This window comes from Schizosaccharomyces cryophilus (genome assembly GCF_000004155.1).
Source record: "Schizosaccharomyces cryophilus OY26 unplaced genomic scaffold supercont4.1, whole genome shotgun sequence".
In the NCBI taxonomy this organism is placed as follows: Eukaryota; Fungi; Ascomycota; class Schizosaccharomycetes; order Schizosaccharomycetales; family Schizosaccharomycetaceae; genus Schizosaccharomyces; species Schizosaccharomyces cryophilus.
The window spans coordinates 1,604,602-1,631,048 of record NW_013185624.1 but is presented as its reverse complement, the minus strand read 5'-3'; the positions used below and the strand labels follow the sequence as shown (position 1 = coordinate 1,631,048).

The 26,447-nt window shown below is 37.3% G+C and overlaps 15 protein-coding genes across 15 annotated transcripts; 7 read left to right on the top strand and 8 right to left on the bottom strand.

The window, feature by feature from the left end:
• Positions 1-15: 15 nt before the first annotated feature.
• On the bottom strand, positions 16-1,078 carry SPOG_02983 (translation elongation factor eIF5A). Its single transcript, XM_013165644.1, has one exon. The coding sequence runs from the start codon at positions 661-663 to the stop codon at positions 184-186; it is 480 nt and encodes a 159-aa protein (XP_013021098.1). The 5' UTR covers positions 664-1,078; the 3' UTR covers positions 16-183.
• Positions 900-3,446, top strand: SPOG_02984 (GARP complex subunit Vps52). The gene has a single exon (XM_013165645.1). The coding sequence runs from the start codon at positions 972-974 to the stop codon at positions 2,484-2,486; it is 1,515 nt and encodes a 504-aa protein (XP_013021099.1). The 5' UTR covers positions 900-971; the 3' UTR covers positions 2,487-3,446.
• On the bottom strand, positions 2,521-5,112 carry SPOG_02985 (MBF transcription factor complex subunit Cdc10). The gene has a single exon (XM_013165646.1). The coding sequence runs from the start codon at positions 4,882-4,884 to the stop codon at positions 2,641-2,643; it is 2,244 nt and encodes a 747-aa protein (XP_013021100.1). The 5' UTR covers positions 4,885-5,112; the 3' UTR covers positions 2,521-2,640.
• A 487-nt stretch (positions 5,113-5,599) lies between these two features.
• On the bottom strand, positions 5,600-7,395 carry SPOG_02986 (inner membrane peptidase complex catalytic subunit 2). Its single transcript, XM_013165647.1, has 3 exons — positions 6,939-7,395; positions 6,746-6,895; positions 5,600-6,698 (listed from the first exon to the last, which is right to left on the bottom strand). Exons 1-3 carry the CDS (start codon positions 7,178-7,180, stop codon positions 6,557-6,559), a joined length of 534 nt encoding a protein of 177 aa, XP_013021101.1. The 5' UTR covers positions 7,181-7,395; the 3' UTR covers positions 5,600-6,556.
• Positions 7,354-10,031, bottom strand: SPOG_02987 (serine/threonine protein kinase). The gene is made up of 12 exons (XM_013165648.1): positions 9,775-10,031; positions 9,629-9,726; positions 9,516-9,559; positions 9,283-9,436; positions 9,141-9,239; positions 8,941-9,085; positions 8,752-8,901; positions 8,591-8,701; positions 8,327-8,555; positions 7,747-8,278; positions 7,618-7,695; positions 7,354-7,560 (listed from the first exon to the last, which is right to left on the bottom strand). Exons 1-12 carry the CDS (start codon positions 9,863-9,865, stop codon positions 7,513-7,515), a joined length of 1,779 nt encoding a protein of 592 aa, XP_013021102.1. The 5' UTR covers positions 9,866-10,031; the 3' UTR covers positions 7,354-7,512.
• Positions 10,032-10,718: 687 nt separating this feature from the next.
• SPOG_02988 (uncharacterized protein) lies at positions 10,719-14,283 on the top strand. The gene is made up of 2 exons (XM_013165649.1): positions 10,719-11,181; positions 11,247-14,283. Exons 1-2 carry the CDS (start codon positions 11,024-11,026, stop codon positions 14,056-14,058), a joined length of 2,970 nt encoding a protein of 989 aa, XP_013021103.1. The 5' UTR covers positions 10,719-11,023; the 3' UTR covers positions 14,059-14,283.
• Positions 14,284-14,501: 218 nt separating this feature from the next.
• Positions 14,502-15,997, top strand: SPOG_02989 (uncharacterized protein; the record flags this gene model as incomplete). The annotated part of the gene is made up of 4 exons (XM_013165650.1): positions 14,502-14,664; positions 14,731-14,795; positions 14,864-15,640; positions 15,770-15,997. The coding sequence occupies 4 exons, from the start codon at positions 14,502-14,504 to the stop codon at positions 15,995-15,997; spliced, it is 1,233 nt and encodes a 410-aa protein (XP_013021104.1).
• Positions 15,998-16,229: 232 nt separating this feature from the next.
• SPOG_02990 (uncharacterized protein) lies at positions 16,230-17,606 on the top strand (the record flags this gene model as incomplete). The annotated part of the gene is made up of 1 exon (XM_013165651.1): positions 16,230-17,606. One exon carries the CDS (start codon positions 16,230-16,232, stop codon positions 17,604-17,606), a length of 1,377 nt encoding a protein of 458 aa, XP_013021105.1.
• Positions 17,607-17,885: 279 nt separating this feature from the next.
• On the top strand, positions 17,886-20,544 carry SPOG_02992 (peptide release factor). The gene has a single exon (XM_013165653.1). The coding sequence runs from the start codon at positions 19,041-19,043 to the stop codon at positions 19,611-19,613; it is 573 nt and encodes a 190-aa protein (XP_013021107.1). The 5' UTR covers positions 17,886-19,040; the 3' UTR covers positions 19,614-20,544.
• On the bottom strand, positions 17,930-18,451 carry SPOG_02991 (acireductone dioxygenase family protein; the record flags this gene model as incomplete). The annotated part of the gene is made up of 1 exon (XM_013165652.1): positions 17,930-18,451. The coding sequence occupies one exon, from the start codon at positions 18,449-18,451 to the stop codon at positions 17,930-17,932; it is 522 nt and encodes a 173-aa protein (XP_013021106.1).
• Positions 19,722-20,084, bottom strand: SPOG_02993 (centromere-specific histone H3 CENP-A; the record flags this gene model as incomplete). Its single annotated transcript, XM_013165654.1, has 1 exon — positions 19,722-20,084. One exon carries the CDS (start codon positions 20,082-20,084, stop codon positions 19,722-19,724), a length of 363 nt encoding a protein of 120 aa, XP_013021108.1.
• Position 20,545: 1 nt separating the features above from the next.
• SPOG_02995 (microsomal signal peptidase 12 kDa subunit) lies at positions 20,546-21,740 on the bottom strand. Its single transcript, XM_013165656.1, has 3 exons — positions 21,594-21,740; positions 21,454-21,540; positions 20,546-21,399 (listed from the first exon to the last, which is right to left on the bottom strand). Exons 1-3 carry the CDS (start codon positions 21,675-21,677, stop codon positions 21,334-21,336), a joined length of 237 nt encoding a protein of 78 aa, XP_013021110.1. The 5' UTR covers positions 21,678-21,740; the 3' UTR covers positions 20,546-21,333.
• Positions 20,628-21,301, top strand: SPOG_02994 (RNase P subunit Rpr2). The gene has a single exon (XM_013165655.1). It carries the CDS (start codon positions 20,860-20,862, stop codon positions 21,238-21,240), a length of 381 nt encoding a protein of 126 aa, XP_013021109.1. The 5' UTR covers positions 20,628-20,859; the 3' UTR covers positions 21,241-21,301.
• Positions 21,741-21,807: 67 nt separating the features above from the next.
• SPOG_02996 (3-hydroxyacyl-ACP dehydratase Htd2) lies at positions 21,808-23,348 on the top strand. Its single transcript, XM_013165657.1, has one exon. The coding sequence runs from the start codon at positions 22,278-22,280 to the stop codon at positions 23,166-23,168; it is 891 nt and encodes a 296-aa protein (XP_013021111.1). The 5' UTR covers positions 21,808-22,277; the 3' UTR covers positions 23,169-23,348.
• SPOG_02997 (transcription factor Rsv2) lies at positions 23,286-25,508 on the bottom strand (the record flags this gene model as incomplete). The annotated part of the gene is made up of 1 exon (XM_013165658.1): positions 23,286-25,508. The coding sequence occupies one exon, from the start codon at positions 25,506-25,508 to the stop codon at positions 23,628-23,630; it is 1,881 nt and encodes a 626-aa protein (XP_013021112.1). The 3' UTR covers positions 23,286-23,627.
• Positions 25,509-26,447: the final 939 nt, after the last annotated feature.

Genomic DNA, 26,447 nt, shown 5'->3' with positions numbered 1-26,447 from the left:
ACCCGAACAAAAGGTACAGATGATGGTGTTTAAATTTATTTCTACTTGGGAAGTTGATTAAAACATTGACTATACAAATGCCTACACTCTATTCTCAAATACTACGAATCAAAAATGTTGCAAAACCAATTTTTTTAGACGTGTTTATACGATCTAATGGGTAAAGAATACTTTTCCCCCAATCTAAGAAGAGCTGGGAGCTTCACGAACGCTAAGGGGAATTTCATCACCCATGGCAGAGACAACAGAGATAATCAAATCCTTGCCTTCTTCAAAGCCTTCTTCGATTTGCTGGCCAATTTCACCCTCGGGGATACGAACATCATCCTTGGTACTGCCATCAGAAGTCATGAGAGACAAGAAGCCATCATCAATGTGGACCAATTGGTAGTCATCACGCTTAACAACGGGAACTTCCATGTTGTGGGTTGAAGGAGATACATCTTCGTACTTACGGCCGGTGAAGATGTCGATAGCAACAATGTTGACCTTAGCGTGACCGTGCTTACCGGTCTTAGAGGTGGACATTTCCACAATCTTGCAAGGGCGGCCCTTAATAACAACGTGACCGTTCTTACGCAAAGCAGAGCATTGAGTAGGGAAGGTCAAGGAGGCGCCGGCTTCACCACCTTCAAAGTCAATTTGGTGTTCTTCTTCTGCCATTGTTAATTCGTGGTCTCTGTGAGTTGCAAAGTTACTGTTGTTGGTATTTGTTTCCCGTGACTATTTTTAGCCCTACCCTATGAAACCCTACCCCGTCTTATGAACGAGTATCGTGAATGCTTGCATTAGAATATGTTATGATATGTAAAAGGGTACTTACTGGCTCTTCATTCCGTTTCGTAAAAGGTACAATATAGATCGTGAAGTAACTTACTTTTTGGTTGTACAGAGGTAAAGTCCACCAAAGCAAAATCTAGAGGGAATGTTTCGAATCATAACACTTGGTTTATTTGACTAATTAAAGAGTTATGATACAGAATAATGAAAAAGAAGCTACTTCGGAAAATGCCATTCAATTCGACGCATTGGAACAAGTGTTGCAGAAAGTTGTTGGTTCGCTGGAGAAGTTTCAGGTAAACTTGGATGCCGCAACAGCAGACATTGATAAAGTAAGTCAATGGTCCAGTGAAATTCAGGTTCGCCTGAGTAATATGAAGAAGGTAGAATCTGCATTGGGAGCTGAAATTGACACTCATCTTTTACCCCCTACATTAATAAAAACAATATGTACTGGCGACATGGAACATCCAAGCTGGTCGACGGCCCTAGAGCAACTTGAGATATATCTTGGAGACGAAGGAAATGCTACCAATAACGAGAAGTTAACGCTTTTGTCTCATAAAGGTAGCGAGGAGCAAGAGGAACTATGCCAAAAGCTCTGTTATAAAGCTATTGAAAGGATTCGAAATTACATCGTTGTTACAATCAAACTGTTTCGGCATGGTCTTGTTGATGTTGCATCCATACGAAAGCATCGTTTTATTGGCAAAAAAAATTATTATACATTCCTATCGAAGCATAACCCATTGCTTTCTCTTGAATTGCGTAAAGCATACATAAACACAATGAACTGGTATTATTACTATCACTTTTATCACTACTCTCTACTGTTGTCTCGAGTCAACATTCTTAAGGGTGAGCTTATCCGTCCCGAAGAAGACAGAAAGGGTTTCTTTATGCTTGGAAAAGGTTCATCACAGATTCAGTCAAGTCGGATGTTTTCCCTGGATTTACGTTCTCAAAACTTTGACATCAATTCCGTGCTAATGGCTTCAACGGTCAACCATATAGAATCTTCACCGCAATTTTTGGAGCGTATATACTTTTCATGGGAACTAGTTTTTACAGAACACGCCAGCGCTGAATATTTTTTCTTATTGGAATACTTTGAGCTTTCTACTGAAGATCAAAAAACGACTTTTCATTCGATTTTTGACGGTAGCTTGCAATTGTCTCAACAATTTATTACAGATCTAATAAGCACGAGTATTGATAGCATTGCTATTTTAAAATGTATTCGTTTTACCCAGGAACTAATTTTACAATCTCAAAAAAATCTAGTTCCTGTTATAGAACCTCACTATACTTCTATGATCATATTACTTTGGCCCCGTTTACAAGCAATCATGGATTTACATTCTGAATCATTGCAAAAGTCTCCTCTTCCTTCTAAATCTGACGACCTTGCCTCCACTCCCCATCCATTAACCCAGAGAGTTTCCGAACTGCTGTACAGTCTTGCAACACTCAGTGCGAATTCCTTGGAAGCAGAACCTTTAACTCATAGTGTTTCTCGATTGTCTCACGATTTTGTTGCTTTACTTAATAAATTTTGTGAGGGTATGTCCGACGAACGAAAACGGAATCGATTTTTGTCTAATAATTTTACGCTCATTTCAACGGTCTTAAGCGGTGCTCATGGGAAACTGGCTTTTGACCAAAAAGCATATTTTGAAGAACTTAATGAGAAAGTAAACGACTAATGACAGTATACCTACTAATTCAGTATTAATAAAAACGTGTCTTCATTATTATTAGTACTAACATATGGAATATTCTTAAACTAGTTATATGAAAATTAGAATGCTTCCTGCTAACCTTGCATTAAATGCTGTTATTTATAAACCTTAGAAGATTTTAAGCTTGGTGCTCCTTCACAACCCGTAGGAACCCTGCGACACGGCCCATATCCACTTCTCCTTGTTGGCCATCACTCTCTACTGCCTGTAATAAACTTTCGAGTAAAGAGTCAACTTTGGTTTCTTCAACGCCAGTGCATAAAGATACTACTCGACGGCATTTTGATTTAATATTAGTATTGCGATGACGAAGAGTTTCAGCAAGGGCATTAAGTCTTGCTTCGTTTCGTTCGTAAGCAGCGATACGGATCTTTAACTCAGTAAGGGACGGTATATTTTTAGAATTTACCACGAAAGATGCGTCCGCGTCGATATTTTCAGATATATTCTCTGGATTAAAATTTGCATCTAAAGCCAGTAGCTCATTCTTTTGCTCTTCTATTGATACTTCTAAGTTTTTGCATCTCTGTTTCAACTCAGATAGCATAAGAGAGTGAGTTTCCGAGCGCCGCAGCTGTTCCCGAAATTCCGCCAACTTTTTTGTAGATTCTCTCAATTGTGTGTATGTGTTATCAATCATAGATTGCTTCGCAGCCATTTCGTCTTGAAAATCTTTATCTAAGGATGTTATAACATCCGTTACTGAAGTAATAATGTCTTTGCTTTTTTGTTGAGCGGGCATCACAAATTTTTCTTTTTCTAAATTGTTGCTCGAAACCTTGACAGTTTCCTTAAAATCCTTTGTCTCATCATCACCAAAAATTCCAAAATCATAAACTGTTAAACCTGCCCGATTAGGGATGCTTTTAGAAGCACCGGCTTGTAGCAAAATATCAACGACAGTCTTATTACCGATACGAGCTGCTATATTTACAGCCGTATCTCCATTTTTGTCTTGGTAATTTAAATAATTTTGTATGAATTCTTCAAGTGTATAACCATTGCTTGGGGTTGCATGAATGTCAGCCCATTTCAAAAGGGTTTCCAAATAGTATCTGGCGGCAGATCCTCTACCCTTAATTCCGGCCGTCATACAAATGTGGTGAACAACTGTACGACCTGCATTGTCGATACAATTTAAGGAGGGATAGAGTAAATCAAGCAATTCATGAAAAGAAGACTGGTTTAAATGGTTGGTGACCATAACAGATCTCATTAAGGCAGTCTCTCCGGTTAAATTTCCACGCAAAGAATTAGCTTTTCTACTAATCAGAACATTTAACAATGGCATTTTCGCGAGGGCAGCTGCCCAATGTAGAGCAGCATGACCTAACTCGTCAATAGGAACGTCCAAATCTAAAAGATCTGTCAGTTTTGACTCAACAAACTTTATATCAGAATTGTTTAGGTCTAAGAATATAGAGGTCAAAACGTCTTTGGAAGTATTATAGTCGTGCATAACGTTTTGATCAAGGGGTGGTAGACTAGCCGTCAGTGCAGAAAATGATATTGGAAATTCAAGTTTTTCCTTTTTGGAATGCACTTCTTGCCGTGAGGAAGAGGGGTATGCAGAAGGATACGGTGCAGAGTACAAATTGTCGGACGAATGGAGCTTGTGTCGCTTCAAATTGTTATCAGGAGAAGAGATGGAAGAAGAGTCCAAGAGGTATATATTTGAACGCTTTCCATTTTTTTGCTCTTGCTTGTTCATAAATGAAGGCGACGAGAGCGTACCAACATTATTAGAGGAAAGAGAAGCTTTCCCAATTTTAGATAGATCATTACGGTTATGATTTCTTAGAGGTAAGCGGTTAGATAGATATGCTGCCTGAGTCTCCTTCCCGGAGTGTTCTGAGTTTTTTGCCAGCTTTGGAAACAAATCCAAATTGAACGATATTAAAGACTGTAGGATATCGTAAACACCATACTTTTTCGCTGTAGAGACAGCTTTTCCAAAGGGTACCCAAACTCCATCTACACGAGGGTCCTTGATGTCGACGTTCTCGTATTCACCGTTTTCAATAATCTCATCCAATTCTGCGGCATTCTCAAGGCTGCTTGTTCCAGCAAGACGGAGGATTTGAGATATATTAAAATGTGAATCAGAACAACGACGGAGAGCAACATGTTCACCATATTGCAATTCAATGTATCGAACACCGGATAGTTCAATAGCGTTTAGTTCAACTACCTTTCCGTCTCGCAAAACTTGGGAATTTATAGAAATTCTTAGACTTGAGTTGTCAGTGTATGTACTTTTCGTTTCTTCTTCTTTGGACGCGTTGAAATGTTCATGGTTCCTTTCATATGAGAAAGAATCGTTTCCGAGCTCGAATTGAGAGATAAAATTTGCAGATGTCATGATATTACCACGATATCTATAATCTAAAAGGAGAATCGTGTTTTTCTCTCAGAGTTTCCTTTGTATAACACGCTCATTCAACTCCTTCAAAAGACTCTCGTGTAACTCCTTGCAAAAAAAATATTTAGATGTTCGGGCTTTTTTCAAAGCCTTTTTTTGTTCGGTACTGAATGTAAAAACTTTTTAAATTAGAACTGAAGTGAAAGAAGTTTGGGTGAAGTGTTTGTTGTTTAGTTGTACCCTCTAGCTACTACGAACAACCGTGTTCGTTTTAACGATATTTCCTTTGAAGCATCTCGAAATGCCGATGAATTCTTTTTTGTATTCGACTTCTGAGAGTTTATAAATGGTTTCCTAGTTTTAGAGAGTTTTCTAAGAGTTCTATTCGAAGAAGACTCATGCTACGAGTACCCACTCTTAAAAAATTTTCATCTGACTCTAATTTAAGCAATTAAACTATTCGTGACATTGTATATAAACAACATGTTTCTTTACTTCTTTCATTTACTGTTTCTCCTTTTTACCGAAAGAAAAACGCGTTTTCCAGAGCGAGCTGGTTTGTTTACTATATTGTAAACATTGCATATTTCAGCTCATGTAACCTGACGTCATGATGCGACGCGCTTTGTTTTTTTTGTTTGTTTACTCAATGACTGTCAATAGCTAAACGAAACAACAGAATAAAACTTGTTTTTGTATAATATATGTAGATTTTTTGGCTTATAAGTTCGATGTCAAGGTAGTTGAAAGATTTCACTACTCAAGTATTTTCACAATCTATTTATTGTAGGGAAAGAATAAAGTCCTGTTAAACTCAAACCAGAGCTTGAACTTTTGAATTATTTACTGATTTGTCAGAGCTTGCTCCAAGTGCATTCCTTTGAACCGATGTGATGATATGAATGAAAAGTTAGTTTATTACTAAAGATAGAAACGCACTGTTAAATTGAATCACCCTCGAAGGAAACGCTTCCGATTGATGAGAGAAGTTGTTTATATCAAAATATATTTACATTTTATCAGTCCTGTACAATGTTTTAGGATTCATTAGAACCCCCATCAATGTAGAACATACCTAGGCAACAAACACCTATCAAGTTCATTCACCGTGACACAAGCTCAAGAAAATCGCTAATGTTATACTTGTAGAGAATGAACGGGCATTTAAGGTACTTGTAGACAGTTCTTGTACTCCTTTATTTATGTAAAGCAAACAAATTAACAAAACAAAGCACTCTTCCATAAGCACATAATTTTGTACGATATTCGTAGCCGTGTATGTACACTTCATGCTCATTTTGTACTATCAAGATCCAGTTATGTCGAATGAACCGTTTAATGGTCCTTGTTCTCGGTATGATTTTCAAGTATAGGAAAGTTCGGCAAGACAATTCTAATCATGAAGAGAAGTCTAACTGTACAGAATTTGCTTCACCTTATTGAAACTCAATAAGAATGTAGAGTAATATACAATATGCAAATCCAAGAGTAAAAACAAAGACTTCACAGAAAGTAAGCGTCGGGATATATATTGCATAGTAGATTTTATTTTATTTTTTAAAAACTCATTGACCATTAAAATACGTCGCCTGTTGTTTTACATTCATGTCATCAATGAACTCAAAAAAGACAGAGGAAAATGAGCGAAACATAAGGAATTTAGCTCCATTAATCAAGAATTTGTACTTCTGATTAAAACATCTTTTCGCATGTCATCGTCAGAGATGCGTCTCATTCGGGAAAATGGAAAAATAATAGCTATGATTTTCGCGGTAATCAGACCAGCGGAAACTGGGCCAAATTGATTACTATCTCTGTACAATAAATAATCAGCAAGTATACTTTCAGAATTTTCACTTACATCGAATGAAACTGTTCGTCTCCTTCAACCCAAACATGCCCTTCTGGAACAGGTACAAATCTTGTACTTTTCGGTGGTCGTGTTTTTACTAGATCATTTTCAATGGCAAGTACACGCTTAACAAGGAGCTTTTGGGGATCTTCTGGAGACCTAAAACATTGTTAGAACACCAGAAGACAAGCATTTTACCCACCTTAATATGACAACATCACCTCTATGAAAATTCCTATTCCATTTCCAGATAAGTACTTTGTCACGTTTTAAATAATTGGTTTCCGGGTTCAGTGTGGGTTTCATAGACCTTCCATCGATGCTTCCAATACTGAAAACGTGTTGCTCAATGAACAGTAAAGCTGGTATCCATAAAGAAATTCCAAGAAAGTTCTTAGTAAATGTAAAAAGAAATTGTTTTTTACTAGACTGAAATTTCACCATTGTCTTTTCCACTTCTATATAGTTTGAACCAATTCACAACCTACTTTTAAAGATTATACCTTCTTTCAGAACCAATTGTTATTTACAAGTATCTTTAGATATTTGTAAATTGCATTGAAAACGATGTGCAATACAGCCTCTAGAATGAATGGAAAATAAACTGGCGTGCAGCGGTTACCTTTCACAGTACATGGTAGCTGAGCTTTCCTGCTACACCACTATCGCATATCTGACTTCAAACTTAATAAATTTGTCTATTATACAAAACTTCTAGAGAATTATCACTTTGTCTATCATAACCACAAAATTTTTAGCCCACATATGTACATGCTTTAGAGGTTAATATCTAACTCAAACACATCGTTTAGCCAGGCTTTCAGCTGTATTATATGATTAGTAATTTTGAACAACATTTTTTCATAGTTTTCAGGACTTACCTCTGAGTAAGTAACTGAAGCACAGTCTAATTCATCTCTAGAAATTAGAGCTATAGACTGATTGATTCCAGCATCCAACTATATAAATGTTAATTACTAAGTTAATAATAAAAAACCCCTTTATCTTACCTTTCCCAACGCAGTCAGGACCTGCCATAAATCAATAAGAGGACATTGATCCTCATCAACTTGATGGAATAAATAATCCCGCAACAAATGTAACAAATAAATTTTGCGATCACGAAATCCTGGCAATACAGCTAAACGGTCATTGCAATCGGTGATATACATAAGTTTAACCAATATTTGGAAGAAACGCTTATGTTGCAAAGTTTGTGATAATCTTCTTTCCATTGCAGCATTTTCTCGGTAGGAGGCATCCATTATTGAAAGAAAATGAACAGCATAATCTTTTAGAAAAATATCAATGTCTTTCTTCACAATGTCTTCAGAGATGAAAAATAATACTGCCTTGTAAAAATCACGCGAATAGGTATGGTTAATATGCCGAGCAGCCTTGGACATATCACCGTCTAAACTTCCAGTAGCTAAGTTGGCTATAATACGTCCAAAATCTTTTAGGTCTTGTTGTTGTCGACTTTCAAGGGAAGGTTTAATCGGTACCGCCAGTTCATAATCAGCACAGCTATTAATGCGGATTCTGTTTGTTTTGTTTAGTATTAGGAAAAGGAAATATAAAATATCGTACCTTCCATTATGGTTTACGAGTATCCTTGAAGGAGATAGGTTGTTACAAGCCAACCCATTTTTGTGTAAGTGAGATATTGCGATGGCCATTTGAAACATATAGTTCCATAATTCTTTTTCATCTGGCATAGCATGGTCGGTATGAGATTTTTCAATCGTGGAAGCACCTTCAAAGTACAGTTCTGTTAAGGTTGAGCATCGCGGATGATAATCATACACAAGTATTAAAGCTGTTAAGTTAGCTTAATAACATAAGTTTTCTTACATTGATCATTAAAAGTATCAGAATTGAAAGCATTGTAAAAGGTAACGATATTCGGATGAAATATACGTTTCAAGGTCTCAACGGATTTTGGATTCACAGGATTGGGACAATCTTCGTTGTTAGTCATACAGAAACACGTTTAGATAATATTTGAGCCGTACCTTGTAACCTTCTTAAAACATAAGTGTTTTTATCAATCGTAGAAGTAGCTTGATATGTCCAAACATTAAACCCTAAATCTTCTTTATAGCGATATAGCTTTTTGTTTAAAGGAGACAAGGATGTGTAATCGGAAACAATAGACGGTAATGCTTCCTAAAGTTAGCACCTCAGCGAAATGATGAACTCACCATGCAAAGTTTGACGAGAAGCTTCGCTATTCCGCTCAATTTCTTCTCTAATGTCGTCTTCTATAAATAAATTATTCACATTTCTTTCATAAGGACGAAGAGTAGGTAAGGTAGACGGTTGAGGATTGTAAAGATGAAAACGCGTCTAAAATATTAAAATTAGCAACCGCCTGCTTTTTTAACATAACAGAACAACTTACTAATTTAAACTGATTTTGCTGAGAATAATATAACCCTGCATCATTCGAATACATCCCATCTGCCCCCAGGATTCCTGAGTTTGCATATGGATTTATAGTCTATCATTGTTAGAACGTTATAAGATCACAATCTTAAGTGTACATTTTTAGAAGAAGGAATAGCTAAAGGAGTGCGGTCACGAGAAAGAAACATAGGAGGCTCTTGGGATTTGGGGATGAAAACAGCAGCACCAGCAGCTTTTGCCGAAAGCGATGATTTAGGTTGAAATGATGCAGAAGTAGCATTCAGCTTTTTTCTAGTTTTATTTGTTAGCAAACACTCGAATGCTTAAGGCCGATCGCAAAACTAAGGCCACAAAAATAATCGAATCGTACCTAGCAAAGGGAGGCTCTGGGGTACTGCTTTTTGGTAAAAATGACTAAAAACGCGTAAGTTTGATAGAACACAAAGAGCCAAAATCGATGATGATGATCAAGAAAGCACATACATTGTCGTGACGGAACATACAACCACTTTCAGAATACTTGCAACTCCCATATAGCAAAATGTTTCTGCATAAGGTACGCTTAGCCCGTGAAGAGTGATCTATTCTCGTTAGCAACAGAAATTAATCGTCTGTTAAGGGATGCATACCTTTTTCTTCAACTGCCAAAGGATACCTAGGAGAGGTTTGTATATTTTCTCCTATCTTTGGAGATACAGGTACAGAATGAGATTCATTCATTCCTTTCGTAACCAGGGAATTGTCTTATTTATCGTTTCGTGCTCCAGACAGCTTTTGCAGGCTTGCACAGTAAGAGATGACGCGTTTAAGGAAACACGTTAAAGTTCCGTAAAGGAGAAAGGAAATATATTATTTAGTCTAGCAATGGAGCTCTAGTAATGAAGCGTGAAAGGTAATAAAATAAAATGAAAAACTGAGGAGCTTTTTCCTAAATAACCTTTCTTACTAATGTTGCATGATTAGATACAAATCATAGGTTGCTTGGTTTCAGTTACATTGTGTAACTGATGAGGAAAGCAAACGTTCTTAGGAATAATATTTCTATACAAACCCACACATATGATTTGATAAATTTCTTATAAAGTAATCACTTCAAGCTACTTGAAACACTCAATGGTTATTTCTAACTTTCGTATATATAGTTATATCATCATTGTTTACTACGGTAATTCACGAAAATGCAGTAGTAAACAAATCTAAGGAAATGAAAGAGATTGAGTTATTGACCTTGTTCAAGGGCATAGGAGCCTTTTATACAGTTTTACCGTTTTTATTATCCGCAGTTGATTTCCGTTGATATAAAATGAGTCCATTTTAAGTGTTTTCATTCATATAGTTTTAGCACTAGTTTTCTGCGCTTCAGACATAAACCATAGGAAAAGTAATATTCTTTTTGATATAAGATTCTATAAATAATACTTATATTATGTCAAGTATTCGTTGACTTTTCGCAGCTTGGATCTGGTTTCATTTGCTTCTATGGAAAAGTTTTGCGTTTATTCATAATCTATTTGCTTATAATATTTATAACAAAATAGAATGATAGACTTTTTCTTGACATAAACGCTGTTTTTTCTTCATCCTTGTAAATTACCAGGTTTCATTATGAGCCCTCTGTCAGTTTCCTAGAACCACTCACTATTTTTGTTTACTCCTTAGGACACCCACGTTTAGACCGACTTCCAACGTTTTCACATATATATAATATTAACTGCTTGTAAAAAAGAAAACCAAATATATTGTGCTTATAAACTGTACATTTCATCAGTGATTCATTACGTTTCTCTAATGGTATTTTGCTTTTCTTAAAGTGCAAACCTACTACCTTACCTTTCCTTTCTAAAATACCATCTATAGTTTAATAGGAAGTTTTAGGAAATGAGTTCTCTTGGGTCAGGTCCCTGGTTTTCCAGGGAGCTTGAGCATTCCCACAGATTGATGAATGAAAAAACAAAGGAATTTTCTTTCTTGGTTTCAGAAACTATGGATTGGCTAAATGAACATATGTTGGAGGTTTCTAAGTTACGTTTAGAAGGGTATGTTCTGGTTTATATATTTTAGCACTCTAATAATTTATTAACTGTTTTTTTTTTTTTTGCAGAGACCTCTATACATTGGCTAAAACTCCTAACAGAATTAAAGAAAAATATACTACGCCAAGACTAAGTCCAGTTCGACGCTGCGAGCTGCCAACTCCTAGAATGCAGTTATCTTCAATACAGCAACAATTGGAACAAGCCGCAGAAGGCAAAGAGAAGGAAAAAAATAGTCTTCGTCTGGAACAAAAGGACTTTCTGCCTATTCATACCGAAGAAGAGCCAAAACCGGAGTCGAAACCTTCTGAAGTTTATGTAGACAACAGCCAAAGTCCTGCGCTACCGAAATCACCCTCACCCGTGTCTGATGTGAAGCAACCAGACTCAGAACATCAAAGTAAGGATGCTGAATTGCTAACAGAGATAAAAAAAGAGACTCCTACGAAAAATCCTTCACCTGCTTCAAATCCTCAACAATTTACTGAATGGGATATTCCTCTTCGTGAACCTTCTCCTTCTCCTATCAAGTCCACCGCAAGTCCCAGTAAATCATTGCAAAACAAGCATCCTGCTTATTCCTTTGTTCATTTACCAAAACGAGAAGATATATTAAGACGTCCTGCCTCTCTTCAAAACCGAGCTGATTCAACAAACTCTTTCCTGCATCAACTTAATCGACGATTAACGAAGGAAAGCACTTTGAACACAGCAAATTCTGAAGTTGAAGCTGCACATCCAAATGCTCAAAATCTTTCAAAGTCAAGTTCTTCTTCTCTCACTAGTCCTTCTCGACTAAAACGATTTTTATCCTCAATTGCATTTGGAAATAAAACTGAGTCTAGTAAACAGGAGCCTGCTTCTACAATTGAAAATTCATCACCTAAGCTGAACCCGCATAAGCGTTCCTCAGATGTTGCTGCAATCGAGGACAATGCTCCCAAAAATTTTACTAAACAAAGGAAAACTTCCCCCGAAATGCCTTCTTCTAAAGAGTTTACTAATGACAAGCAATATTCTAAAAGCATTGATGTACCTTCAAGGTCGGAGCGGCCTGCAAGTACTTCAACTGAAGATATTTCGTCACATGATGAACAGAAGCTTGACAAACAAATGGATGAATTTGTTCCTTTAATGCATGAGGAGAAAAGCCCTCTAAAATTTAAATCAAAGTCTACGTCAATGTTTGATAGGGCTGAAAAACTCCGCCAGCAAATTCACGGATTAGCCGGGAATCGGACAGAGGAACCCTCAACTCCTCCAGGAATAAAAAAGCCCGTTAGTGCTGTTCTTGATGCTGCTAGAAATTCAACCGCAAAAGATTTACAACTAGCAAAACTAAAAATTGGAGGATCTAAGCAAGAGTCACCGAAGACCCCTAACAAATCTCACGTAAAATCTGAAATTCCAAAGATACCTTCCATAGCTCCATTTACAAAGCTATCGACTAAAAGCTCCGTGTCTCAGCAGAAGGGTCCTTTAAATTCATCTCATTCCAACTCAGAAACCCACGAAAATGCGCTTGAATCACATAATAGATCCAATATAAGCTCCAATCCTCAAACGTCAGAGAAATCGTTGGATATTGCAAAAGAAACTCGTAAATTGACGGAAGCCGGATATTTGTCTACACAGAGTCAACGACCGGTGGCTATTCGTGTTGCTACGGCATCTCAGCGTGAATTGGAGCAGACAGAAAGAAGGAAAGCTAAAGCTACCTTGTCTTCTTCTTCGACACAAACTGAATTCAACAATGCCGATAAAGATTTACCGAGAGCTTCATCCTCTTTAAGCACCAATTCTGATAATAATCGAAAATTAATACCAATGCGTCAAATGAAGACCTCGAACATAATGAAATCTGTAAACTCTTCAGAAGATCGAAATGAAGCAGGGAAATCGCCTGAAGCAAATGTGAAGGAGGAGTCAGTCCAGTCACAAGCACATATTAACGGTGATAAACAAGAAAAATTGGGGTCCAAACGTTTAGTGACAAATGCAACTGGGTCAAATTGGAACAATGCAATGATCAAAAGACAGGAAGAATCAAGAAGACGTAAGCTTTTGGCAGAAGCTGCATCGTCCAAATCTAAACCTGGGTTGACAAGAGTTACATCAAAACCTACGCTTCGCCCTACTCGTGAACTGTTAGAAGACAAGTCTTTGGCTTTGCATTACTCTGGTTCCAGAAAGATTGAAGGCGACACGGTCACGTCTTTACCAATTTCAACTACCAATCATAAATCCAATAATGAATCTCATACGAATGATGAAGTTAAAGGATCACAATTTCAGCCAGCAGCGCTGAGTAAAGTAGGCTTCAAGCCTCAGACTATGAAACCGTTGCGACATAATTTCCCTCCACCCACAAAACCTGTTGCTATAAAAGAAAATAATTCGGTATCCAACACAACTGCTTTAAATAACAGAAAACCAACCAATTCTGCTAATACGGAGCCTACAGTCGATAGAAAGTTATCTGGGTCTCAAAAGTTGCAAAGATCACCCTTGGTTAAAACTCCTAAAACTAGTCAGTTTACTGGTTATGATTCATATTCTCCTAACGCATCTTACGAATTACCTGACATCGACAGTGACTATTTAGATGAAAGTGATGACGAAGAAAAAAAGAAAAAAATCAACTTACCATCGTGGGCGGAATCACCTGAACTTCAAGAGCAATTGAAGCGACAGCAAAAGTGGGATCCTGATAAGATTTTTGGATCTATAAAGCCGTTACATATGGATGAGTTATTCAAATCAAAAGATCGAAGTAAGCTACGTTTTCGTCCAAGGAGTTCATCCGCCGACTGGTCATCTCAAGACAGGCTAACGCAAGCGGAAATCGATAACTATAAACGGAATATGGGGTATTTATAATCATCTAATTAGTTTTGGAGTCACAATTTGTACACTATTAGTTAAATGAGGTTGATTGATTCATAATGTTAACTTGGAAACCGAACTTTGTTTTTTTTTATTTATATTTATTTCTAATGCAAATACAATTTTTACTTGTAATATTAATACTGAAACTACTAAATCAAAAGGGACAGCAATTGGTTTCTACTAATATGATTTAAGAATGTTATTAAGAATTTAGTTTAAATTTGATGTTGTTTGCACCAAGCTTTAAATTGCGCGTTCGTATACCCAGTCTTTCGGTTTTGCCTTCCTTTTATTCTTTTTCAAACTACCCCACCAGATACATACAACTTGGTCATTTTGTTTAAGAATATTGTGTATGATTTCTTTCTATACCTCTATAAATAATTGAGATTGTGTTCTTAAGCTACAAGAAGCATGAAAAAGAATTCGTTGGCATGGATGACTACGAGGTATTCGACGTTGAGGACTTGAATGATTTTTTGGAACAGCTTGATAGACAAGAAAGCTCTTTTTTACAAATAAGCTCAAACCTAAAAGTTGATGGAACTGACTCAGAAGTGGAATGGGGAATTACCTCCATTGAACATGACACTATAGGTATGCTTTTGTTCAGCTTTTTAGGATCAAAGAAACTATATATGTTAACAATATAATCTAAATTAGAAGCGGATATGTTTAGGAAAAAGACTTTGTATGATTTGTTTCGAAAACGTCGGGGTTACCTTAATGTAGGAAAGATAGGCTTACTTACAGAGTGAGACATATCTGCTGAAAGATGCTAACAAAACGCATTTAGGTAACTGATCTGGTGTCGCCTTTATGGTGTGAAGTACAACAGGATTACTATTTGACTAAAAAAATAAAAAAGACCTCCCCACAAATGATAAAAGGGAGCTCTGTACACCAACACCTTGAATATGAAACAACACCGCCTACGGATCGCATTTTGCTGAATAAAACTTCGAAAGAAGAGCCTTGGGCCCTTAAAATTCTGAAGCAAATTGAAGGGTTACAGCAGCTATATCTGAATGGAATCACTCGAGAATTCCCTATTTGGGGACTTTACAAAGATTCGTTTGTTGTGGGTATTATTGATGAAATCAGCCTTGCCCAGCAAGGAACAAGTACAAAAGAGCATAGCGATATTCGTGATTTTTGGCTCCCAGGGACAAGAAATATTTATTTTACTGATAATAAAACCAGGTTTTCTAATGCGAAACCAAGTATTTCTCAAGTCTTTCAATCAAAGATACAAGTTATGTACTACGCTCATCTTTTTCTTCACTATTTTCCCTCATTGAACATTAAGTCTACTCAACCTTTGTATGCTACACAAAAAGATGACAACCAAATGAAGCTAGAAAAACCTTGGATGGATTCATTTCTTAACAGTTTGAATCTGGATGGCTCTAAAGATTTGGGCACAGAGTTTTTGGAGCAGAGTATTCGGACAATCCCAACGATACCTGAAGACGATTTTAAAGAAAATAATTCCTTGAATGGACTATACAAAATTTCTTCAAAATTAGCACGGCGTTTGCGCCTAAATATTTCTGATAAAAATTTGGGCATTGTAAGTATTATCTAATGATTTAGTTTTACCTTAACAACGGTAAGAAAATCTATTTTAAATTTTTATTATAGCTGAAAGTTACTTTTTCCTCATAGTTTTGCTTACCGAATTTTACTAACAAATATGAAGACATACTGGAACCCTCAAACACAACAGCCGTTGCACGTTGAAAAGTTTAACTATGAACCTACTACATTAGATGACTGCTATAATAGAGTAAATTCATTATGGCGCACCATGAGAGAACCTGTTGGTGTCTCTCCTAACGAAGTATTTAAATGTCGCAGCTGTGAATTTCGTGAGGAATGTTGGTGGCTTCAGAAGAAGCAGAGCATGCCTATTCGTAATTTTGAATAAAGAAATACGAATATGAATTTCTCTATTGTTCATATACTTCTTCAATGCAATTCATATCGTTTACCGAAATGATCCATCTGATGCTCATCTTGAGGTCATATGTACAAAGACTAAAGAGCCAATACTAATTAACATTACTTGAGATCATATTTGTGTTATGCATTTATGAAATGTAAATTTATTAATTTATATACCGCTGATAATTAAATTGAACTCAAGCTCAATACTTATCATGAAGTTAGCTGGGTATATTCTATTGAGCTTTGTCGCGCTGGCATCTGCACTGCCTTCTGTTCCTTTTCTTAATAAGCGCATAGCTGAATCTGATAATGCAACTTTATACAATTCTACCAGTACTGAGACAGTTCCTACTACACCTGTAGTCCTCGACGTTGTTTTATTGAATGGTACTTCTTGGATTTCAACCCGCGAAAGATTCTGGGCAGTTGAGAGCAGCAAGGATGAGTTTACCATTGCTGAAACTTCACACAGTTTTAAGTCTATTGACAGTGTCCTTTGGAGCCCAATCTTAGACAACATTGACCATCCTCGACTTTTGGTTTTGGATGAAGTCGCTAGCAAAAGTCTTTCTAAGGTTGCAAGTGGCGTCTCTGGTGTTTCCTCTCTTTGGAATCAAACCGGTAGTGATAGTAATGCAACAATTTCTGGTAACTTTTACCCGACGAATACGACAACTAATTCATCTATCGCTTGGAGCCCAACCTCAAATCAGACTAACACGTCTTCATCTGTCTCTACTGAGGTCAACTCTAAGATTCTTTCTTTCTTTGGATTAAGTGAAAGGCATGTTAACCATTCAAGTTCACGGCTAGTGATTGTAGGAACTGCGAAACCAACACTGAAAAATGTCACTGTTTTGGATTCTTCCGAGAAATCCGTTTATCAATCATTGGTTCAAGAAAATAATCGGTATATTCGACGTGATATTCCTGAGATCGACGCTGAAGTTATTGATGTATTTGGCTTTGACTTTTATTATTTGGCTTTAAGCTCGTCCATTTCGTTCTTAAAGAGCTTTGCCTTTTGTAATCAAACGTCAGCCTTTTCATTATTTCAGGATCTTGCTTCATGCGGCGTATCAGGTCAGCTCAGCTCTTCATCTTGTGCAGACGGTAGTTATTATTCGCTTTTCGGCCCTAATGGCTATTTTGTGACAGATTTGGGAAGTACAGCAGATGTGATTGTGGTTAATAGTGAGACGAATTGTAATGCCTCTGTTTCCGCTGTTGCTTCCAACACCACATACGTGAATGTGAATAGTGCCGTTAATCTGACATCTTCTTTGTTAACGAATATCACGTACAATGCGAATTATACTAACAGTTCAATGTCCACTATCCCCGTCCATGACGTTACCAATGCCACTGGCACTAATACGACTTCCTATAATGATAGTGCTCCTGCTTCTGGTTTTAACCCTTCAGTGTATTACGGATCAGGATTCTTGAATATTACTGATTATTTGAATACTGATGGTGATGGTCATATTGTTTTGAAGGGACCAAGTGGACGAGCCTTAGGAGACTTTTACATTCTTAATGGTACACAAGTGGCCTTAGGAGATTATTTAATTCCACTATGGTGGTAAAGGAAATGAGCCGTATACTATTGCCAATTTATTTTCTATATAATTTAAATTGTCAATAAATCAATTTGATATTTTTGTTTACAACTCACCGTAAAATATAGTTTATGTTTTTGTATCCTCTCGAACCAGTTCATTAAAATAAGGTAATCAAAAAGTTTGACTTCTATGAAGCCAAGTACTACCATTTTGGTTACATCGCTTATTGAAAGGTTCGTGCTGTGTCGTCTTCTGATAGTAAACAGATAATAAAATCGTCATTATTTAATATTACTACGTACATACAAGAGCACTTTAGTAAAATAAAATACGTTAGCTTAGATTTTTCAAGATGAGATCAAATTTTTATAAACTTGACGAGCATCTACGTTATCGGTTTCGTCAGAACGTGGAAGGGCAATCCATTTGGGGTTTTCTCTGAAAAGACGCATAGCATGAATGTAATCATCACTAGAAGTGGTAAACCGGTGGTAAATTCCAGCTGGTAAAATGATTAAGTCACCTTTTTCCATGAAAATACGAATCCACTTGTCATCGACTGAGCGCAAATCGAAATAGCCCTTCCCATCCATAATGAGACGAATTTCCTCGTCTTCATGTAAGTGCTCTTCAAAGAACTTTTTGACCATGGAATCGTATCGTTCACCTAACGTAGCACGGCTGACAGTTACTTCATCACGACTTTGAAAACCATATTTTTTCATCAATTCGTCAGCGAACGCATATAAATCACCATCAGAATGTGAGCTGATTACCTTTGCATCATTAAGTTCTGCTTCACTGATAGGTATGCCCGAGTCATTTGGCTTTCTCTGATCTCCTTCGTCTTGAAAAAGATAAGCTCTCATATTTCCAAATGCTCAATCAAATCAACAACGATAGTTTAATAAAATAAACAGAATAAATAAAAGAATATCAAATCGATTAACGAACCAAGTTGATACTGAAAACTGAGAAGGGAGGGGAACGAAGTTGAGTTTTGCAAAAGCAAAATTTTCGCCCGCAGGGTTCTTCTTTAGCATACTTATCAGAGATCAAGCACGCAAGCATTCCAATATCGAGGTTGTGGTTCTGGATGAGATCTAATTAAAAATAAAACCAGAAAAAAAGCAATAAATTTGAATGTTCTACCATAGCTCCTTTGTGGAGTTTTCTTCATCCGAAGTTGCACAATTATTACACCAATTCAACTGAACGTAAAAATCAGCGTGTGCGACTATTCTTCTTTTTGAGTTGAAGGATTTATAACTTATTATACCCATTAGTAAACGTGTTTTGCAGTATTACGAAAAGCCATACAAGTAGAAGTTTGCACTCCAATAGACAGAAACCGAATATCCTTGAGTTTATGTTTACAAATAAAACCGTTCTTATGATACTTTGCAAGTCTGATTTTGGATCGCTAAAAAGGAGAGTATAGTGTGTTTGCCGCAAACTATGATTTCCACTCTAAGGTTATTTCAATTTCCTTTTCGTATGGGACGAATTCTTTTTTTTCAAGCAATGGAGCCCATTCCAAAGAGAGGCAATTTGTATTCATTTAGGCAAAACTCTTGTCAATATCCTTGGATGTCTCGCCAGTTTCAAATTAGCGCGTCATCTCAAACACAAAAGACAAAAAAACCGTATTTTTTAGAAAAAATCAATGAGGAGGAAGTTGAGGAAGTTTTTGTTCGCGGAAGTGGACCAGGAGGCCAAAAAATAAATAAAACAAGCATTGTTTCACAATTAAGACATATTCCGACTGGCATCACAGTCCGGTGCCAAGAAACACGTTCGCGAGAACAAAATCGGAAAATAGCAAGGAAAAGATTAGCTGAAAAGGTTGACGAGTTTTATCATGGAGAAAATAGTTTGCTGTCATTAAAAGCTCAAAAGATTGTTCAGAGGAAACGGAATCGTCAGAAAAAAAGTCGAAGAAAATACGGTCTTGAGAAAGATAAGGGCCAAATCTGGAATGATGAATCTTCTAGTGAAAGCCCAAACGAACAATCTAAAGTCGAAAACTGAAAATTTGCTTAGATGTATAATAAAAATCCCCGAGCTTAATCGTAAAGAATAAGAGACAAAGGACTGTTAATTAACTTTAATCATTACATGACATTAAAAAAGTTCAGATCAAGCACCACGAATACGACGAGCTAGCTGCATATCGCGTTGCATTATGGTTACACGCTTGGCATGAATAGCACAAAGATTCGTATCTTCAAACAAATGCACGAGAAAAGCTTCTGCTGCTTCTTGGAGGCACTGTAAAGCCGTTGATTGCCATCGAAGCCCAACGTCTGTAGAAAAGTTTGCAACAAACTCTGATGAGATTTCACGGACAATACGAGAGAATGGAAGACGTTGAATTAGTAAATCCGTTGTTCTCTGATATTTTCGAATTTCTCGAAGCGCCATTGTCCCCGGGCGGTACCTTTTTTTACGTGGATGAGGAATTGGATCTCCTGGTTCTGCCATTAAAGATTTTTTAGCCATTTCTGCTATAAAGTCCTATTTACTTTAAGTAAAAGTTTAATAATGCACGGTTAAATTTATCGATATTAGTGAAATTTCAGATGGAAAAAACAAAACAGTCGCGTCGCGTTTTTTTTTCCAAGTTCTTCTGCACTTGTTTATGTCTTCGAGTAAGCTCCAAACTCATATAAAGGTTTTTTCCAGTAGACTATCACTTTTTAAGCTGCCTTCTTAATGAAGCATTCTCAATTTATCGCCTGTTTTCTACTTTGTTCAGGATACGCTACAGTAAACAATTCACATTCAAAAGCAATTACTCGAAAGGTCGTTATAAAATAATTACCACATTGGTGTACATTGCTGTTGGATGCGCTATAATCCATTTAGGGACTTTACAATCGTCAGCCGATTTGCGGTATATATAGAATATGCACTGGACAGTAGTATGGTAAGTTACTTTAGTACTTACGTACATAGCGCATTGAAATTTACTATTTATACTTAGCACATTGTAGCTTAGGGTTAAATGGCTGTTACCGCTAAACGCTCTAGTTCCTAAAAAATGAATTTTTCCTTATATGAATAGTTTGGTTTATTAAGAACAAATTCATGAGCGTCTTCATATCATAAACGAATGTACCTTGTTTTGTTTATTGTTTATTTATTTTTTTGTCTTTCACAAGAATCTCTGCTCCAATAAGTTGAACCATTAGCGGTGGACACCAGGCACATTCGCAGAGACAACCGGATAAGGAGCGAGAATTAGTGGTATAAAGCGACCTATATAGAAGACACAATGAGTTCGAAACAACAAGATCAGCATTGTCGAATATCTTATTTATACCAAGCAGCACATTACTTGCTCCAGCATACTGAACAAGCAAAATTTTCTCGACACTATATCTCCACAGCGAAGCAGGTATCTCAAAAATCTGTCCTACGGTTACACCCAAATATAAAGAGAACAATTTGCAAGAAATGTAATTCTCTTATGGTTTTTGGAAAAAGCTGTTCGGTCCGGACAGAAGAACCGTCAAAAAGGAAGCCTGAATGCGATCGTAGTTTGTGGGTATGCAATGAGTGTGGATCAACAAAGCGGTTTCCTTTTTCAAAAGCAAAAAGAAACAAACAAAAGAAGGATGATAGGGTGAATGAAAGTGAAATGATGGCGCCATAGAAAATCAAGCAATCGAGCCCAATAAAATGATATTCATGATCGTAATAAAATAGATACCAGAATCCGTTGAGGTCTCTGTAAGTAGTTGATAATTCACTTTTTGGCCTTTTGAAATTGTAGAGGCTTTCGATTATACATGGGCCATGCAGGAATGCATATCTGAACAAACACCGTGTTAGTAGAGAATTATGCTCTTCTAGTTCAAATACATACGATTCCAACGACAGCAGCTAAAATAAAAAATACTATGATGCTCAGGTACGAGTCTTGTGCAAACCATCCTGCAATGTACGCTCCAACCTATAAGAGACGCATTGTTAGCAGCTTCACCGAGATACATTCATTCACCGTACACCAGACATTAAGATCCCATAATTCATGTATTTTGCACAACGAATTTGACCATTAAAATCGATTTTTCCCTCTAAATAATTCATGGTAGATGTAAACTCATTGTTTTCCAAATTGTGAGTGATATAATGAAGCTGAGCATTCGCTCTGTTCAGTCATAGTGGATTCCGGTGTACAAGGAAGGAATTTGCGTTAATAAACAAAACGATTCAAATGAAGCGATTCATTCAGTTGGAAAGAATCGAGCAAAAAATCAACGAATTTCATCTGCTCAAGCCTAAAAAATGACTTTAGCGGCCGCTTTCGTTCCTGGTAAGTCTGTTTGGTAGTTCATGAAATCAACCCAAAGATGAAAGGAAACATCACTACTAAGCTATGCTACTAACTTCAGTCTTTCCCTATTCCTTGAATCCTGAGGTTTCTAAACATTGATGAAGGAAATTGTGCAGTTGAAGAAATAAATCTGATTTTGAAAGGCTGACTTTATTTTTGGTATAACTTCCAAGAGTGAAATGCAAACGAAGTAGCATGAACAAGGCCATCTGGGCTAATAGTTTCGCCGTTTCTTGAAGTGCTTTTTCCTTAAAAAATAAATTAAAAACTCGATATACAGAGATATTGACTATTCTGCTTCTTACATTGAGTCTCACAACTTGTTTTGTCATCGAATATACATTACTGTTACTATGGCTTCCAGAAAGATTGTACTAAAAGAGTTTCTTTCGCCTAGTTCTATTCATAAATTACAGGCCCTGTTTCAAGGAAAACTTCCAGAACCTAAAAGTTCTTCTGGTTTACAAAGTCAGTCATTTGTTGAACTTGCACAGCATTTTGTTTACCTGAACAGTGCTTCCTCAGAAACCAATTTGGATTCAGACGGCTACGAGACCATTTATGCTCCATACGGAAAGCCTCTGAGGTATAAGCATCGTCTTTGGCTGCATGGGGTCCTGAAGTTTCATGCACCGCTTCGATTGTTTCAGGAAGCTGAATGCCATGAAATCGTACACACGAAACCGATAAGTCAAAAGAAAAGACAAGTGTCTATGGCAGAGGATTATGATCCGACATTAAATCCCCTTCCTACACAGGTTCTAGTTGAAAGAAAAATTTACGATCAACAACAGAATCTATGCTTAGAAGAAGATCGTACCTTGTACTATACAAACAAGGATTACCTGACTGATGAAAATAGGATTACTAGCAAATATCCTTCGAAAAAGTCTTGGTCATTTACTCCTACGGAAATCATGGTATTTCGATATTCATCTCTAATGTTCAATGCTCATTTCATTCATTGGAATAGACCATATACAACATCCGTGGAAAAATATCCTAATCTTATAATTCCGGGTCCGTTGCTCATAACAGCCATGGCTAATTTCTTTAGATTTTCATACCCAGAGTTGAGTAAAAGGGTTCGCCAATTTGACTACCGTCTTTTAGCCCCCGCATTTGTTGGTACTCCTATTCGTGTTTGTACGAACGATACAGCTAGTGTTTGGTTAGAAAGCGAATCTACGAAGAATTACCCTACTCTATTAGCAAAAGGAAGATTTTCTTTTGTTTCTGCGTAGGCAAGTATCACTTACAAGCAACTGCTACAAATAAAGCGTACACTGTTAACAACTCCAACAATTACGGCTTCCTTAAAAGTTTCAACCTTGCTTTAGTAACAATTTAGCTTATCAAAATCAAATTTCAACATTATTTTTCTTTAATATTATTATTAATAACCAATGAATTAATTCACACCAAAAGGAATTCGGGTACACAGAGTATTGAAAACAATAAACGACAAGATCAACAAGAAAAGATAAAATCCAAGAAAAGAAACAGAGAATTATTAAATATACATGAACGAAAAAAACGTAAACCGAAAACCTCAAATTGTTGTAGACATGTTCAAGAATCGTCAACAAAAAATTACAAAGATTTTCTCATAACTTGGCGTAAGATAATAAAAAATTTTTTTTTCCCCAATTTGAAAGAACTGATCCTTTTTTTCTGTAAAAGCACAATTATGGATTGTTCTTTTATCTACCGTGTTTTACTCGTAAATGTCGAACAAGAGCATCGTGTCGGCTGAAATGCCTCTGATCTCCACAAATTTCACAACGGAAAACAGGGCGAGTTTTAGCATGAATAGTATCTTGATGACGAATCAGATCATAAGTTCGAGAAAACACAGTATTACAGGTTTCACCAGTAGTGCGATTCGGTAATGTACAACGTACTGGTCCTGCTTGTTTACCAAATTTAAATTTCCTCCGTTTACGTTGTGTTCCTGCCGATGTAGTTAAACTTGGGGTTGGAGTAGTATCAACAGGAATAGAGTTCTTCTCCCCACTAACAGCTGCCACGGGATAATCTTCCTTCTTTTCGCTGGGCGACGCCCTGGGTAAAGGTTGAGCTTGTGGTGGTTCGGCTACAGAAGCTTGTGCAGAGACCTGCGATTTTGCAGCGTCATATGGAGTAAATCCACTATTAGCAACTGTATTTTTAATGGGAGATGTAGACGGAGGGGACGGGCTAAGAGTGGTATTGGAAGGAACGACAACAGGCGGCTGGGTAGGAGAAAGGGAATTCATGGAACCAAGGACAAGTGAGGGGCGTTTAGGACGATAGGAAGTATTAGCGGGACTAGGGAACGTATGATTCGGTTGAGATTGTAGTGATTCCGACTGGAATTGGGAGGTCTCCATTTGAGAAGGAAGAATATCAGGAACACCATCCAAAGCCTCTGAACCATAATCTTTATTTACGGAAGGATTTGGAGGTAATAAAGAGTCTGCAGCTTCAGCTAATGCCTGTGAACGCTGAACAGTGGGATAATCCAAAGAGGTGTCAGGCACAGGATAATTGTTATATTCGGGAATGGTTTCGCCATCCATAGGCATGTTAGACTGTTTAGGAAGATCATTATTCATGGTATACATTTGGAAAGCTTGTGATAAGTTGGGTTGAACTTGTTCAGGATATTTTTGCGGAGAAAAGCCGAATTCTTGCTTAACAGGCATCGTGGAGGAATTTTTCTCGGTTGAGGAAACCAGAGGAGGAGCAGTTTGCTCCTGTTTCAGTTGCTGCTGATTTTGTGATTGAATAGGGGGCGGCATTGGAGGAGGTTGCAAAGACGATTCTTTTTTAGAATAACCTTGTGCGATTCGGTCGGGGGGAAGCAAATCAGTTTCTAGAGTAGGGGAATTCAAATCGAATGGATTGGCATTAACTTCAGGGATTGAGCCAGTCCCATCGGGAAGAACTTGGCTCGGAAGTTGTAGCTTATTGTTCGAAAAGGAGGAGGATTCGTTGACGGCAGGAAGTGAAGGAGTAAGAGGAGGAGGAATGGAGATGTTAGGAGGTGCTGTATTGAAATCAGCATTTGCAGGTGGAGACAAAGGGATATCTAGGTCATTGCTATTTGGGAGAGAATTGTTTTCGTTTGATCCATTCGAAGGAGTTGTAACAAACGGGGGATTACTTCCCAATGACGACGGAGCACTTGGAAAGTTTCCTCCTTGTGCATACTCCGCAGACATTGGATCAAGCGATATGTCCATAGTTGAGTCTTGTATGGTGTCAAGGGTGAAAGGGTCCATTCCATCAGCGTCATTATACACACGAATGGGGACATTCATCATATAATCCCAAGAAGACATATCGGGATATCCCGAAGCGTCCATAGATTCTTTTGAATTCGGGTCCAATCGCTTCAAATCCATTTCGTTTGTCGAAAGTTGGTCAAAATCGTTATCTGAGAAAACATTAGGAAAAATGCTTGGTACGGGTTGTTTATTGTTCTTTACAGGGTGATTGTAAGGCAATTGAGTTTCCTGGAATCTCCAGTCGCTACCATACGGTTCATTCTTTGAGTTATTTGACGGCAGCCTTGATTGTGAATTTTCTGTAGTGTCCATAAAACGTACAAGCAGAGCTTCCCAGATGTATATATATATGGATGACGTCACAACAAGAATCTAGAAAGCCGAAATCATTGAAACAACAAAACATAGTGGCTGACGTCTTTTAATACCAATTCGTCCAATACAAAACGAGTATCGAAAAACATGAGATAAAAGGAACGTCAACTATAAGTATAATTGGCCGTGTAATTTACTGGAGGCGCCGACTTTCTTAGCGAATTCCAATCGTATGTTACCTTGCGAAAACTGCCGATTATCCTTCAAATAATCATAAAGATAAGTAAGCAAAAAGATCATGTAATGAAGTGCGTTATGCTTCAGTATTCTCTAGAAACGCAAAGAAGAATGCGATTAGAACACCATGAAATGTGCCTGAGGTGATATCGTCCGAGTACTTTTCATCGTGAAATCAAAGGTTTACCCATTGGTGAAAAGATACGATGCAATTGCTGCTACAAAGAAGGCATTAGATTTGGGAGAACTTTACCGAAGTCGGTTGCTACCCGTTGAAGTAACATGTCATGATTGTGTAAAAATTTGTCCCTGTAATTGAATTCCATCGAACTGAAAATTCAGACGACCCAATTGCATGTTTAGCACACGTGAAGAGCTTTGAACATATGTTACTACGTCTATTTGTTGCTATGAACCTTACAAAGTAAAACTCCGAAAGGGGGTTTGTGGGGGAAGATTTCGCTAGTTCAAAGTTAAAGCTGGTCAATTTGCGACCGTCGTTTGCCCTAACGAAAAAACTTGAATAATAATGAAACGCACAAATGGAAAGTCGTCATAACTTTAATTTCTTTTTCTTTTGAGCCAATTCCTCATTCTACTTCGCTACCAATGGAGCAGGGATCGTAGAGCTTTCAATCCTCTCTTCTCATTGTTGTTTTGTCATTTTCGAATCCCATAGATCGCCGACTATGTATGGAC

Bases quoted from the DNA above. Each gene is read 5' to 3' on its own strand.
- SPOG_02988 (XM_013165649.1), top strand. From the start codon at position 11,024: ATGAGTTCTCTTGGGTCAGGTCCCTGGTTTTCCAGGGAGCTTGAGCAT. The intron at 11,182-11,246 runs GTATGTTCTGGT...TTTTTTTTGCAG, and splicing joins TCTAAGTTACGTTTAGAAGG to AGACCTCTATACATTGGCTA.
- SPOG_02985 (XM_013165646.1), bottom strand. From the start codon at position 4,884: ATGACATCTGCAAATTTTATCTCTCAATTCGAGCTCGGAAACGATTCT.
- SPOG_02992 (XM_013165653.1), top strand. From the start codon at position 19,041: ATGATTTCCACTCTAAGGTTATTTCAATTTCCTTTTCGTATGGGACGA.
- SPOG_02994 (XM_013165655.1), top strand. From the start codon at position 20,860: ATGAGTTCGAAACAACAAGATCAGCATTGTCGAATATCTTATTTATAC.
- SPOG_02983 (XM_013165644.1), bottom strand. From the start codon at position 663: ATGGCAGAAGAAGAACACCAAATTGACTTTGAAGGTGGTGAAGCCGGC.
- SPOG_02996 (XM_013165657.1), top strand. From the start codon at position 22,278: ATGGCTTCCAGAAAGATTGTACTAAAAGAGTTTCTTTCGCCTAGTTCT.
- SPOG_02995 (XM_013165656.1), bottom strand. From the start codon at position 21,677: ATGAATTATTTAGAGGGAAAAATCGATTTTAATGGTCAAATTCGTTGT. The intron at 21,541-21,593 runs GTACGGTGAATG...CGTCTCTTATAG, and splicing joins ATGGGATCTTAATGTCTGGT to GTTGGAGCGTACATTGCAGG. The intron at 21,400-21,453 runs GTATGTATTTGA...GTGTTTGTTCAG, and splicing joins TAGCTGCTGTCGTTGGAATC to ATATGCATTCCTGCATGGCC.
- SPOG_02987 (XM_013165648.1), bottom strand. From the start codon at position 9,865: ATGAATGAATCTCATTCTGTACCTGTATCTCCAAAGATAGGAGAAAAT. The intron at 8,902-8,940 runs GTGAGTTCATCA...AACTTTAGGAAG, and splicing joins TTCTCGTCAAACTTTGCATG to CATTACCGTCTATTGTTTCC. The intron at 7,561-7,617 runs GTAAGTCCTGAA...CATATAATACAG, and splicing joins CTTCAGTTACTTACTCAGAG to CTGAAAGCCTGGCTAAACGA.
- SPOG_02986 (XM_013165647.1), bottom strand. From the start codon at position 7,180: ATGGTGAAATTTCAGTCTAGTAAAAAACAATTTCTTTTTACATTTACT. The intron at 6,896-6,938 runs GTGGGTAAAATG...ACAATGTTTTAG, and splicing joins GGTGATGTTGTCATATTAAG to GTCTCCAGAAGATCCCCAAA. The intron at 6,699-6,745 runs GTAAGTGAAAAT...TTTATTGTACAG, and splicing joins GACGAACAGTTTCATTCGAT to AGATAGTAATCAATTTGGCC.
- SPOG_02984 (XM_013165645.1), top strand. From the start codon at position 972: ATGATACAGAATAATGAAAAAGAAGCTACTTCGGAAAATGCCATTCAA.